The 11,696-nt window shown below is 42.3% G+C and overlaps 1 protein-coding gene across 1 annotated transcript in view; it reads left to right on the forward strand.

Moving 5' to 3' along the window:
- Positions 1-11,696, forward strand: part of erbb3b (erb-b2 receptor tyrosine kinase 3b) — a 70,591-nt gene that overhangs the window by 57,507 nt on the left and 1,388 nt on the right. The window contains exons 8-27 of the mRNA XM_069527146.1: positions 5,112-5,225; positions 5,314-5,431; positions 5,511-5,584; positions 6,020-6,110; positions 6,232-6,434; positions 6,633-6,765; positions 6,871-6,964; positions 7,233-7,390; positions 7,484-7,540; positions 7,880-8,021; positions 8,112-8,231; positions 8,384-8,482; positions 9,070-9,255; positions 9,349-9,504; positions 9,632-9,707; positions 9,830-9,976; positions 10,058-10,155; positions 10,518-10,694; positions 10,806-10,877; positions 11,362-11,653. Coding sequence (XP_069383247.1) covers positions 5,112-5,225; positions 5,314-5,431; positions 5,511-5,584; positions 6,020-6,110; positions 6,232-6,434; positions 6,633-6,765; positions 6,871-6,964; positions 7,233-7,390; positions 7,484-7,540; positions 7,880-8,021; positions 8,112-8,231; positions 8,384-8,482; positions 9,070-9,255; positions 9,349-9,504; positions 9,632-9,707; positions 9,830-9,976; positions 10,058-10,155; positions 10,518-10,694; positions 10,806-10,877; positions 11,362-11,653 — 2,607 coding nt within the window. The remainder of the gene's footprint in view (positions 1-5,111; positions 5,226-5,313; positions 5,432-5,510; positions 5,585-6,019; positions 6,111-6,231; positions 6,435-6,632; positions 6,766-6,870; positions 6,965-7,232; positions 7,391-7,483; positions 7,541-7,879; positions 8,022-8,111; positions 8,232-8,383; positions 8,483-9,069; positions 9,256-9,348; positions 9,505-9,631; positions 9,708-9,829; positions 9,977-10,057; positions 10,156-10,517; positions 10,695-10,805; positions 10,878-11,361; positions 11,654-11,696) is intronic.

Consider the following 11,696-nt stretch of genomic DNA (forward strand, 5'->3'; position numbering starts at 1 on the left):
CACCCCCGAGCTTCTACGACCTTTGCAAGTGGTAGGGTTAGGGTTGTGATTAGTGTTTGCTTTTTGGGTTGTGATTAGGGTTAGGGTTAGGGATGAAAACCTATAGGAGTTCAAGATATTCTTCAATAACTTTTTTTCTGAAGGTCATAGAGACTTGGAAGTTGGTTCCATCTCACTAATGTGGCTATGCCCGATCCATTGGGACCATCCCCGAGCTTCTGCGACCTTTGCAAATGGTGAAACCACCAAATCTGTAAAAAAAAGTACAAGATATTTTTGAATAACTTTTTCTCTGAAATTCCTAGTGACTTGGGCATTTCAGGATTGATAAAGGGTAGCCTGCCACACAACCACACCAAATTCCAGCACGTTTCGAGCAAGCAGTGCGGAGTTATTCACCCTTTGGTGAATATGGGTTAGAGTTGCAATTAGGGTTAGGGTTGTGATTAGGGTTAGGGTTAGGGTTAGGGTTGTGATTAGGGTTAGGGTTAGGGATGAGTACCCATTGGAGATCAAGATATTCTTCCATAACTTTTTTTCTGTAGGTCATAGAGACTTGGAAGTTGGTTCCATCTCGACTAATGTGGCTATGCCCGATCCATTGGTACCACCCCCGAGCTTCTACGACCTTTGCAAGTGGTAGGGTTAGGGTTGTGATTAGTGTTTGCTTTTTGGGTTGTGATTAGGGTTAGGGTTAGGGATGAAAACCTATAGGAGTTCAAGATATTCTTCAATAACTTTTTTTCTGAAGGTCATAGAGACTTGGAAGTTGGTTCCATCTCCACTAATGTGACTATGCCCGATCCATTGGGACCATCCCCGAGCTTCTGCGACCTTTGCAAATGGTGAAACCACCAAATCTGTAAAAAAAAGTACAAGATATTTTTGAATAACTTTTTCTCTGAAATTCCTAGAGACTTGGGCATTTCAGGATTGATAAAGGGTAGCCTGCCACGCAACCACACCGAATTTCAGCACGTTTCGAGCAAGCAGTGCGGAGTTATTCACCCTATGGTGAATATGGGTTAGAGTTGCAATTAGGGTTAGGGTTGTGATTAGGGTTAGGGTTAGGGTTAGGGTTGTGATTAGGGTTAGGGTTAGGGTTAGGGTTGTGATTAGGGTTAGGGTTAGGGATGAGTACCCATTGGAGATCAAGATATTCTTCCATAACTTTTTTTCTGTAGGTCATAGAGACTTGGAAGTTGGTTCCATCTCCACTAATGTGGCTATGCCCGATCCATTGGTACCACCCCCGAGCTTCTACGACCTTTGCAAGTGGTAGGGTTAGGGTTGTGATTAGTGTTTGCTTTTTGGGTTGTGATTAGGGTTAGGGTTAGGGATGAAAACCTATAGGAGTTCAAGATATTCTTCAATAACTTTTTTTCTGAAGGTCATAGAGACTTGGAAGTTGGTTCCATCTCCACTAATGTGGCTATGCCCGATCCATTGGGACCATCCCCGAGCTTCTGCGACCTTCACAAATGGTGAAACCACCAAATCTGTAAAAAAAAGTACAAGATATTTTTGAATAACTTTTTCTCTGAAATTCCTAGAGACTTGGGCATTTCAGGATTGATAAAGGGTAGCCTGCCACGCAACCACACTGAATTTCAGCACGTTTCGAGCAAGCAGTGCGGAGTTATTCACCCTATGGTGAATATGGGTTAGAGTTGCAATTAGGGTTAGGGTTGTGATTAGAGTTAGGGTTAGGGTTGTGATTAGGGTTAGGGTTAGGGTTGTGATTAGGGTTAGGGATGAGTACCCATTGGAGATCAAGATATTCTTCCATAACTTTTTTTCTGTAGGTCATAGAGACTTGGAAGTTGGTTCCATCTCCACTAATGTGGCTATGCCCGATCCATTGGTACCACCCCCGAGCTTCTACGACCTTTGCAAGTGGTAGGGTTAGGGTTGTGATTAGTGTTTGCTTTTTGGGTTGTGATTAGGGTTAGGGTTAGGGATGAAAACCTATAGGAGTTCAAGATATTCTTCAATAACTTTTTTTCTGAAGGTCATAGAGACTTGGAAGTTGGTTCCATCTCACTAATGTGGCTATGCCCGATCCATTGGGACCATCCCCGAGCTTCTGCGACCTTTGCAAATGGTGAAACCACCAAATCTGTAAAAAAAAGTACAAGATATTTTTGAATAACTTTTTCTCTGAAATTCCTAGTGACTTGGGCATTTCAGGATTGATAAAGGGTAGCCTGCCACACAACCACACCAAATTCCAGCACGTTTTGAGCAAGCAGTGCGGAGTTATTCACCCTTTGGTGAATATGGGTTAGAGTTGCAATTAGGGTTAGGGTTGTGATTAGGGTTAGGGTTAGGGTTAGGGTTAGGGTTGTGATTAGGGTTAGGGTTAGGGATGAGTACCCATTGGAGATCAAGATATTCTTCCATAACTTTTTTTCTGTAGGTCATAGAGACTTGGAAGTTGGTTCCATCTCGACTAATGTGGCTATGCCCGATCCATTGGTACCACCCCCGAGCTTCTACGACCTTTGCAAGTGGTAGGGTTAGGGTTGTGATTAGTGTTTGCTTTTTGGGTTGTGATTAGGGTTAGGGTTAGGGATGAAAACCTATAGGAGTTCAAGATATTCTTCAATAACTTTTTTTCTGAAGGTCATAGAGACTTGGAAGTTGGTTCCATCTCCACTAATGTGGCTATGCCCGATCCATTGGGACCATCCCCGAGCTTCTGCGACCTTTGCAAATGGTGAAACCACCAAATCTGTAAAAAAAAGTACAAGATATTTTTGAATAACTTTTTCTCTGAAATTCCTAGAGACTTGGGCATTTCAGGATTGATAAAGGGTAGCCTGCCACGCAACCACACCGAATTTCAGCACGTTTCGAGCAAGCAGTGCGGAGTTATTCACCCTATGGTGAATATGGGTTAGAGTTGCAATTAGGGTTAGGGTTGTGATTAGGGTTAGGGTTAGGGTTAGGGTTGTGATTAGGGTTAGGGTTAGGGATGAGTACCCATTGGAGATCAAGATATTCTTCCATAACTTTTTTTCTGTAGGTCATAGAGACTTGGAAGTTGGTTCCATCTCGACTAATGTGGCTATGCCCGATCCATTGGTACCACCCCCGAGCTTCTACGACCTTTGCAAGTGGTAGGGTTAGGGTTGTGATTAGTGTTTGCTTTTTGGGTTGTGATTAGGGTTAGGGTTAGGGATGAAAACCTATAGGAGTTCAAGATATTCTTCAATAACTTTTTTTCTGAAGGTCATAGAGACTTGGAAGTTGGTTCCATCTCCACTAATGTGGCTATGCCCGATCCATTGGGACCATCCCCGAGCTTCTGCGACCTTTGCAAATGGTGAAACCACCAAATCTGTAAAAAAAAGTACAAGATATTTTTGAATAACTTTTTCTCTGAAATTCCTAGAGACTTGGGCATTTCAGGATTGATAAAGGGTAGCCTGCCACGCAACCACACCGAATTTCAGCACGTTTCGAGCAAGCAGTGCGGAGTTATTCACCCTATGGTGAATATGGGTTAGAGTTGCAATTAGGGTTAGGGTTGTGATTAGGGTTAGGGTTAGGGTTGTGATTAGGGTTAGGGTTAGGGTTAGGGTTGTGATTAGGGTTAGGGTTAGGGTTGTGATTAGGGTTAGGGTTGTGATTAGGGTTAGGGTTAGGGTTGTGATTAGGGTTAGGGTTGTGATTAGGGTTAGGGTTAGGGTTGTGATTAGGGTTAGGGTTAGGGATGAGTACCCATTGGAGATCAAGATATTCTTCCATAACTTTTTTTCTGTAGGTCATAGAGACTTGGAAGTTGGTTCCATCTCCACTAATGTGGCTATGCCCGATCCATTGGGACCATCTCTGAGCTTCTACGACCGTCGGAAATCGTGAAACCACCAAATCTAAAAAAAAAAGTAGAAGATATTTTTGAATAGCTTTTTTTCTGAAAGTTATAGAGACTTGAGCATTGCAGGATTAATAAAGGGTGGCATATGCCCGATCCATTTGTACTATTCCCGAGCTTCTGCGACAGGTTTCACAAACCTTTTTGAAACTGAGAGCTAGTTCATGGGTACTGAGTCATAAGAAGGGCTATCAGTTTGATACACTCTTCTGAAATAACAAATTTGCTCAGTTTGCCTTTAGTTATATATCATTATTAATGATAAATGCTACTCATCTATTTGAAGACACTGATCACGTTAATGATTTCTCACAATAATTATCAACAATGACTTAACAAGGTTGGAAACAGATAATATCAATATTCAACACTTTATTTCTATTAATCTCAGCAATAGTTTACATTCTCAGATGATCACTTCTACAACTTTACATTAGAAAATGTTCCATTTTCACTCGCCACTGACCAACCCTTTTAACAAATCATAGTCAATAGTCAACAAATAAAAATTTGACAGTATAAAAAGTAAATAATTACATTTAATTAGAAATGCATATCCAATTTTAGACGCAGCTCACTGGTGAGTTGTGTTATTTTTAGAACAGGCCTGCAGGCTACCCATGTGGTCCTTGGGGGCTACCTGGTCTAAAGTCTAAAACTGGTTTCAAATGTTGTTGGACATTCAAATTTATACAAAAATCTGAAATGTGCTGCATTTAATATCCATCCATCCATCCATAATCTATGCAGTTTATCCTTTGAGGGTTGCAGGGGAGCCAGTTGATAGTGGGTGAGGGGTGGGGTACACCCTGGACAGGTCGCCAGTGTATCGCATAGAGACAAACAACCATTCATGCTCACATTAAGACCTGTGATCACTTTAGAGTTTCAGTACCCAGTGAAAACCCTGCTGTGACACAAGCGGCAGTGCTAACCACTTCACCACTATATCACCCACTGCATTTCAAGTGACGACATAAAGATTTTATCCGAGTATCCCCATGTTTATGAATTGTGTCACTGGCCGGAGGAAATTGTCTCTAGGAGGTTCTTTATAGTCTAAAACAGCCAGTCCAGCTCTACTGCACACACACACACACACACACACACACACACACACATTCACAAAACCAAGTGTAAAGATTTACATTATATGGGTCAGATTGTGGACAGATGTTGTCAGGCCTTTCTGCAGTTTATCTCTGGTGTTTTCTTTTCTTTCTCCTCATAGCAAATTTTGTGGTGGATGGCAGCTCCTGTGTGAGCTTCTGTCCCCCAGATAAGATGGAGGTGGAGAGAGAAGGACACAGGCAGTGTGAGCTCTGCAATGGACTCTGCCCTAAAGGTAAGCTCTAATAAATACCATCTATGATCTCACGCTGAGCTTATTTGTCCGTCATCAAACCAATTATGCTGTTGGCTCATCCCTGCAGTGTGTGAGGGAACAGGTGCAGAAGACAGACAGACCGTGGACGCCAGCAACATTGACAGCTTCATCAACTGCACTAAGATCCAGGGCAGTCTTCACTTTCTGGTCATGGGGATTCTTGGGTAATTGTCTGGCCTGCAGTCTGAAGAGTCTCAGTGTTGCACAATCAGCAGGTTCATTTTGTGTTTTTATTCCTCACAGAGATGACTTCAAGAAGATCCCTCCCTTGGATGCCAAAAAGCTGGAAGTGTTCCGCACCGTCAGAGAGATAACAGGTTGGCATTGTAATATTTGTCCATCATAAATAATAATAATCTTGTTAATGGTTTTGTGTGTTTTAGCAATTTAATTATTAAATACAAATAATTTATAATACTTTTACCATTCAATTATTTCATGAAGTATTGTAATGAACTTCTACAACAAAGAAAAAGGATGAAAAATGTAAAACATACATAAAATAAATATTTCTCAAAGATGGTTTCTGTCACTTTAGATAGTTCTTGTCACACTGATGTTGGTTCAAGTGTTTTTTTTCCTGTGAATTCGGCCCATCCTGTGATGTGGCCCCGATTAACAGTTCAGAGCTTAAATAACAATTAAATAACTTTTATCCATCTAATGATCTTTTCTGTATTTGAGAAACTCTACTGTCAGTACCATATCATAAAATACCATGTGTTAATATTATTACTGTGTTTTATATTCAGATTTTCTAAACATCCAGTCGTGGCCTAAAGAGCTGAATGATCTGTCTGTTTTTTCGAGTCTCACCACCATTCAAGGGCGGTCGCTCATTAAGTAAGTGTGGTTCACACGGTTCACATGGTTTGTATGTGTGTAATGTGTAATACATTTACCTGATAAAACCATTACTGTATTTAGTTTTTTGTCTTTTCTTCCTCCAACCCTATAACCAAAGGCCTTTCTCTCTGATGGTGATACACATCCCCACTCTGACCTCACTGGGTCTGCGCTCACTCCGCAAGATCAGTGATGGCAGCGTGTACATCAATCAGAACGTCAACCTCTGTTACCACCACACTGTAAACTGGACACAGCTGTTCAGGAGCCCCAAAGTTCGAGCTGACAACATCAACAACAACAAGCCACTGGCCGAGTGTGGTGAGGCGAAAAAAAAGAAACTCTTTGAATTTTCGTTTAATTAAAACTTAAATGTGTGAGTCAATTAACAACTGGTGACTTCTCTAAATCTCATATAGGCCTATTGTCTTCTTCTTGTATCTTACGCTTGGATCAGAGTGAAAACGATACCTGTTGTTGCACACGCTGCGTGTCCTAACATTGTTGTGTTGTGTGCAGTTGCAGAAGGACACGTGTGTGACCCGTTGTGCTCAGACTCAGGTTGCTGGGGCCCGGGGCCCGACCAGTGTCTCTCCTGTAGGGACTACAGCCGAGATGGCACATGTGTGGGCAGCTGTAATTTTTTCACAGGGTCTGTAGACACAGTTTGTGTTGTTGTTCTCGTTACTGGTGCTTGTCTGTGTGTTGAAGAATTTACTGTTGTCTGACTGTGTGTTTTTGAATATTATGTCCACAGAGCTACAAGGGAATTTGCAGGCCCTGATGGTGAGTGTGTGGCCTGTCACCCGGAATGTAAGCCTCAGCATGGGAAAGACAGCTGTACTGGACCGGTAATAACATCCTTTACTATGATGTGGTGATTTAACATTTGTACAGTACAGTTTGAATGTATTATAATGTTAATACTGCTTACACAATAATCACATCACAGTGCTCATCTAAATCAATGACAGAAATTAAAATTAGAAACAATAACAGCCGATGGCAATTACTATATCATTATTTTCTTATTGGAATCAAACTTTTAATTGTTTCTTGTACCACAGAGTAATATATAGTGTGTAGTATATATTATCTCTTCCTCTCTTACTTTGTTAGGGTGCAGATGAGTGTGCGGGATGCGCCAACCTTCGAGATGGTCCTTACTGCATGTCCTCTTGTCCCACTGGAGTAAATGATGGACAGAGGGGACTGATCTTTAAATACCCCAACAGGGAGGGTCACTGTGAACCATGTCACCATAACTGTACACAGGGGTGAGACTATAGGCAAAGTTTATACACGTGTGTGTACTTTCACATGTTCCAGCCATGTATGGCAGTAACACATGTATGAATATTCTCTTCCAGATGTTCAGGCCCAGGATTAAATGACTGTTTGGAGACTGGTAGACTGGCAGTTAGCAGGTGAGTGTTGCCCCCTGCTGGTAAATCATGTCATGTCATGTCTATATTCAATAATTGAGAAATTGATTTATCCTGCTAGAGGACATACACAAAACTATTATTTGTAAGATACTGACAATGACATAACATATGTTACATACAACTCTTTGTTAAATGCAAAGTATTATACCAACCCCTTGAACGTACAGTTAATAGCCTTAAATTCATGAATTTCGTCAATACCCACAACAAAATCTGTGTTATTTCTTAATTTGATCAATTTTACAGATTTTTTACAAACCATGAAAGTCAAAAACTTTTCCCATACCATCATCTCTCTCTCTCTGCTTCACTGTGCAGTGGTCAGATCACAAACATAGCATTGGCTGTTCCGGCCGGCTTGATTTTTTGCCTGGTGTTGTTTTTCCTGGGTGTGCTTTACCACCGAGGGCTGGCCATCCGTCGCAAGAGAGCCATGCGGAGGTACCTGGAGAGTGGAGAGGTGAGACTGTGGAGACATCCAACCCCAGGACCCGCATTCAATTTAAGTACAAAAAAATCATGTGGGGAATAACTGTTTGTTTCTTTGCAGAGCTTTGAACCTCTGGGTCCTGGAGAGAAAGGCACCAAGGTTCATGCTCGTATTTTGAGGCCCTCAGAACTAAAAAAAATCAAAGCCCTTGGCTCAGGAGTTTTTGGAAAAGTGAATAAGGTAGTAATTAATCTCAATCTGCTTTTTCTTTTAAAATAAAATCCACATATCCTCCACTGAATTTGAATATTTGCAACAGTTTTAGTGTCTGTTTTATGCAAGTTTTGTGAGAAACTATGTGACTCCAGCTGCACATTTAATTTGTGTTAAAGGGATTTTGGACTCCAGAGGGAGAGACGGTAAAGATCCCAGTGGCCATTAAGACAATCCAGGACAGCTCAGGGCGACAGACCTTCACTGAGATCACTGATGTGAGAATCCAATCCTCTTACACTCCAACAACATCTCAGACACTAGAGGCACTCAATAGAGTGTTACCTCCACCAAGGTCCCAGCAGTCCCCTAAGTATCAATCAATCTGCACCAAATTTCACACACCCACAGATATCAGTTCCCCAAATGCCTCCACGCCGGCAACAGACAGTGTCCTGAGGCATTATGTTTTTGTCCCTCCATCCGTCTCATTCTCGTGAACCTGACATCTCAACAGTTCCTAGAAAGAATTCCTTCAAGTTTGGTACAAACATTCACTTAAACTCAAAGATAAACTGATTCGATTTTGGTGGCCAAAGGTCAAAGGCCAAGGTCATGGTGGCCTCACAAAACATGTTGATATGTGTTGAATGTGATATCTCAAGAATATTTTGAGTGAATTTCTTCAGTTTTTGATCAGTTGTCACTTGGACTCAAAGATTCACTTATTAGATTTCATTGGAAAAATATGAATGTAGAGGGAAACTGAACCAGTTGGTGTGCAAACACAGTATGATTGTGGTTTATTTTTTATCAAATCACAATCCATGCATTATTATACCTATAGTGTATATCACCCTTTTAGCACATGCTATCAATGGGCAGCCTGGACCACCCCTACATCGTCAGGCTGCTGGGCATCTGTCCAGGGGCCAGTCTGCAGCTGGTTACCCAGCTCATTCCACAGGGGTCCTTACTGGAGCACATCAGGCAACACAAGAACAGCCTGGACCCTCAGCGCCTGCTCAACTGGTGTGTGCAGATAGCTAAAGTGAGTGTACCTGCAACTTTGGATTATTTTTGGACAACCAACTTTCATGAATAAACTCAGAGTATATTCACAGTATGCATGTTCATTTCTTAGGGTATGTACTATCTGGAGGAACACTGCATCATCCACAGGAACCTGGCTGCCCGCAACATCCTGCTGAAGAATGATTACCAGGTCCAGATCTCTGACTACGGTGTAGCTGACCTCCTTTATCCTGATGACAAGAAATACGTCTACACCGACACCAAGGTGGATTTGGCTGGTTTATTTTGAGATGCTCTTTGAATGTTTAAGTCACAGTTAAGTGTTTTTCTCCGTCTCTTCGGGTAATGAAATCAGTCTGTCTGGCTTGTGTGCAATTTGTCTCCTACTCCAGACGCCCATAAAATGGATGGCTCTTGAAAGTATTTTGTTCCAGAGATACACTCACCAAAGTGATGTTTGGAGTTATGGTAAGACGCTGCCTGAGCGTGTGCAGCTCTATAAAAGCTTGTACTAGTAAATAAACATTCCTCCTGAAATCTGTGAATTTCATCAGGGGGAATTTAAATGGGTCATCTCTCTTCCCGGACAGGGGTGACGGTGTGGGAGATGATGTCATTTGGAGCAGAGCCGTATGCCTCCGTGCAGCCTCAGGAGGTGCCGAGTCTGCTGGAGAAAGGCGAACGTCTGTCCCAGCCGCACATCTGTACCATAGACGTCTACATGGTCATGGTCAAATGTGAGTTTGATAAAAGACACTGCACCTGTATGCACACAGTCATGCATGCTCGATGTGGATAATGTTACTTCCTCTCTTAAGGTTGGATGATTGATGAAAACATAAGGCCGACCTTCAAAGAGCTGGCCAGTGATTTTACTCGTATGGCAAGAGACCCTCCTAGATTCCTCGTCATCAAGGTGAGACAGTGGACGAGGAAGTGTCCCGAACCTTTACTGAAATAATAATAGTAATGACAGCCAAACTAATTTGGACATTTGGGGGCTGATGCTGATAATAGGGAGTACAATTATATATTTCTCTTCATATCTATATAAAATAATAATTGCAAATCTTTTCATTGTTTATTCAGTAAAATTAAACAATTCATATCAGCAAACATAAAAGCTAAATTGATCCGTGAAAGGCTCACATCGGGCTCAAACAATAATATTGCAATTATATCTGAAAGATATTGAGATGAGCTATGATTTTAGTTTCATTTTCACTGAAAAGATCAAATGATCTGATGATGGATGACATACAATGGTATCTAATACAGATGGAAGGAGGAGAAGCAGACTCGGCAGAAATCCATCGCAGAGAATCAGAGCGAGGGCTTCTGGGTGCAGATTTGGAAGACCACGATGAGGCAGGATTGGAGGACGGTCTGGCTACGCCTCCTCTTCAGCACTCTCCATCTTGGAGTCTGTCCCGTTCACGGATTAATTCTTACAGGGTAAAGAAATACATCTCAGGTTGGATAGATAGAGTCGTTAGTGATCATCGTCAAAAGAATATGAGACAGTTCAAACTGTGCATAAATGTGTTTTTCTTCGCTTGTTTGAAGAGTGGCACGTCTCAGGCCGGACCTATTGGATACCTGCCAATGACCCCCAGCCCTGTGGACAGCTTCCGCCAGGTGTGACACACACACACACACACACACACACGCACACACATTCCCACCTGTTGAGACTAACATTAGCTGATTCTTGCATTGCACAGGTGACAAAGTGTATTAAGTATCTTTAGCTGTAACTTTCATCAGATACACTTGAACACTTAAAATGGGTGAAGTGTTGAACTCCACAATCCAGTAAACAGCGTTGCATTCAAATCCAATACAATTGAAGTGATTGGATGATCCATTCTTCAAACGTAAAAAAACAACAGACAAAAATATAAAATGCCTCCATACTGCTCGTGTGGCGTTATCCAAGGGTCCGTAAGCCTCGAAACTCAGATTTGAGGAGGATAACGGCAGACATTTAGGCTTATTTTCATTCTTGGGTGAACTATCCCTTTAAGAATGAGCCCTGTCAATATATCACCTCAGGAAGTGAGACTCCATCTCAAGACTGATTTCTGTGAGCTGTCTGTAAGTCTCTTCTTCCATGTCTTAGCTGTGGTTCCAGAGGTCTCGGCTGAGCTCTGTGCGGACGCTGCCTGACAGGTCAGAGGTCAGGGGGAGCAGCAGAGAAGCAGAGCAGCGTGAGGAAGGTTTGCACAGTGGGAGTTTTCACAGGTCCCGGTTTGGATCGGAGAGGGGAAACACTCGTATATCCATCGGCCGGCACAGGAAGCTTTCAACCGCATCAAGTCCGTCCTCATACAAGGTGTGGACGGCTGAGGAGGAGGAAGAGGTGGACCACTATGGCTACATCCTGCCTGGCTCACCTGGCACTCCAGAGAGAGGTAAACGTTAATCCCTAGAACAAGAGCAAACTGACTTGTCCTA

Source organism: Paralichthys olivaceus, chromosome 6 (genome assembly GCF_024713975.1).
Source record: "Paralichthys olivaceus isolate ysfri-2021 chromosome 6, ASM2471397v2, whole genome shotgun sequence".
Taxonomy (NCBI): Eukaryota; Metazoa; Chordata; class Actinopteri; order Pleuronectiformes; family Paralichthyidae; genus Paralichthys; species Paralichthys olivaceus.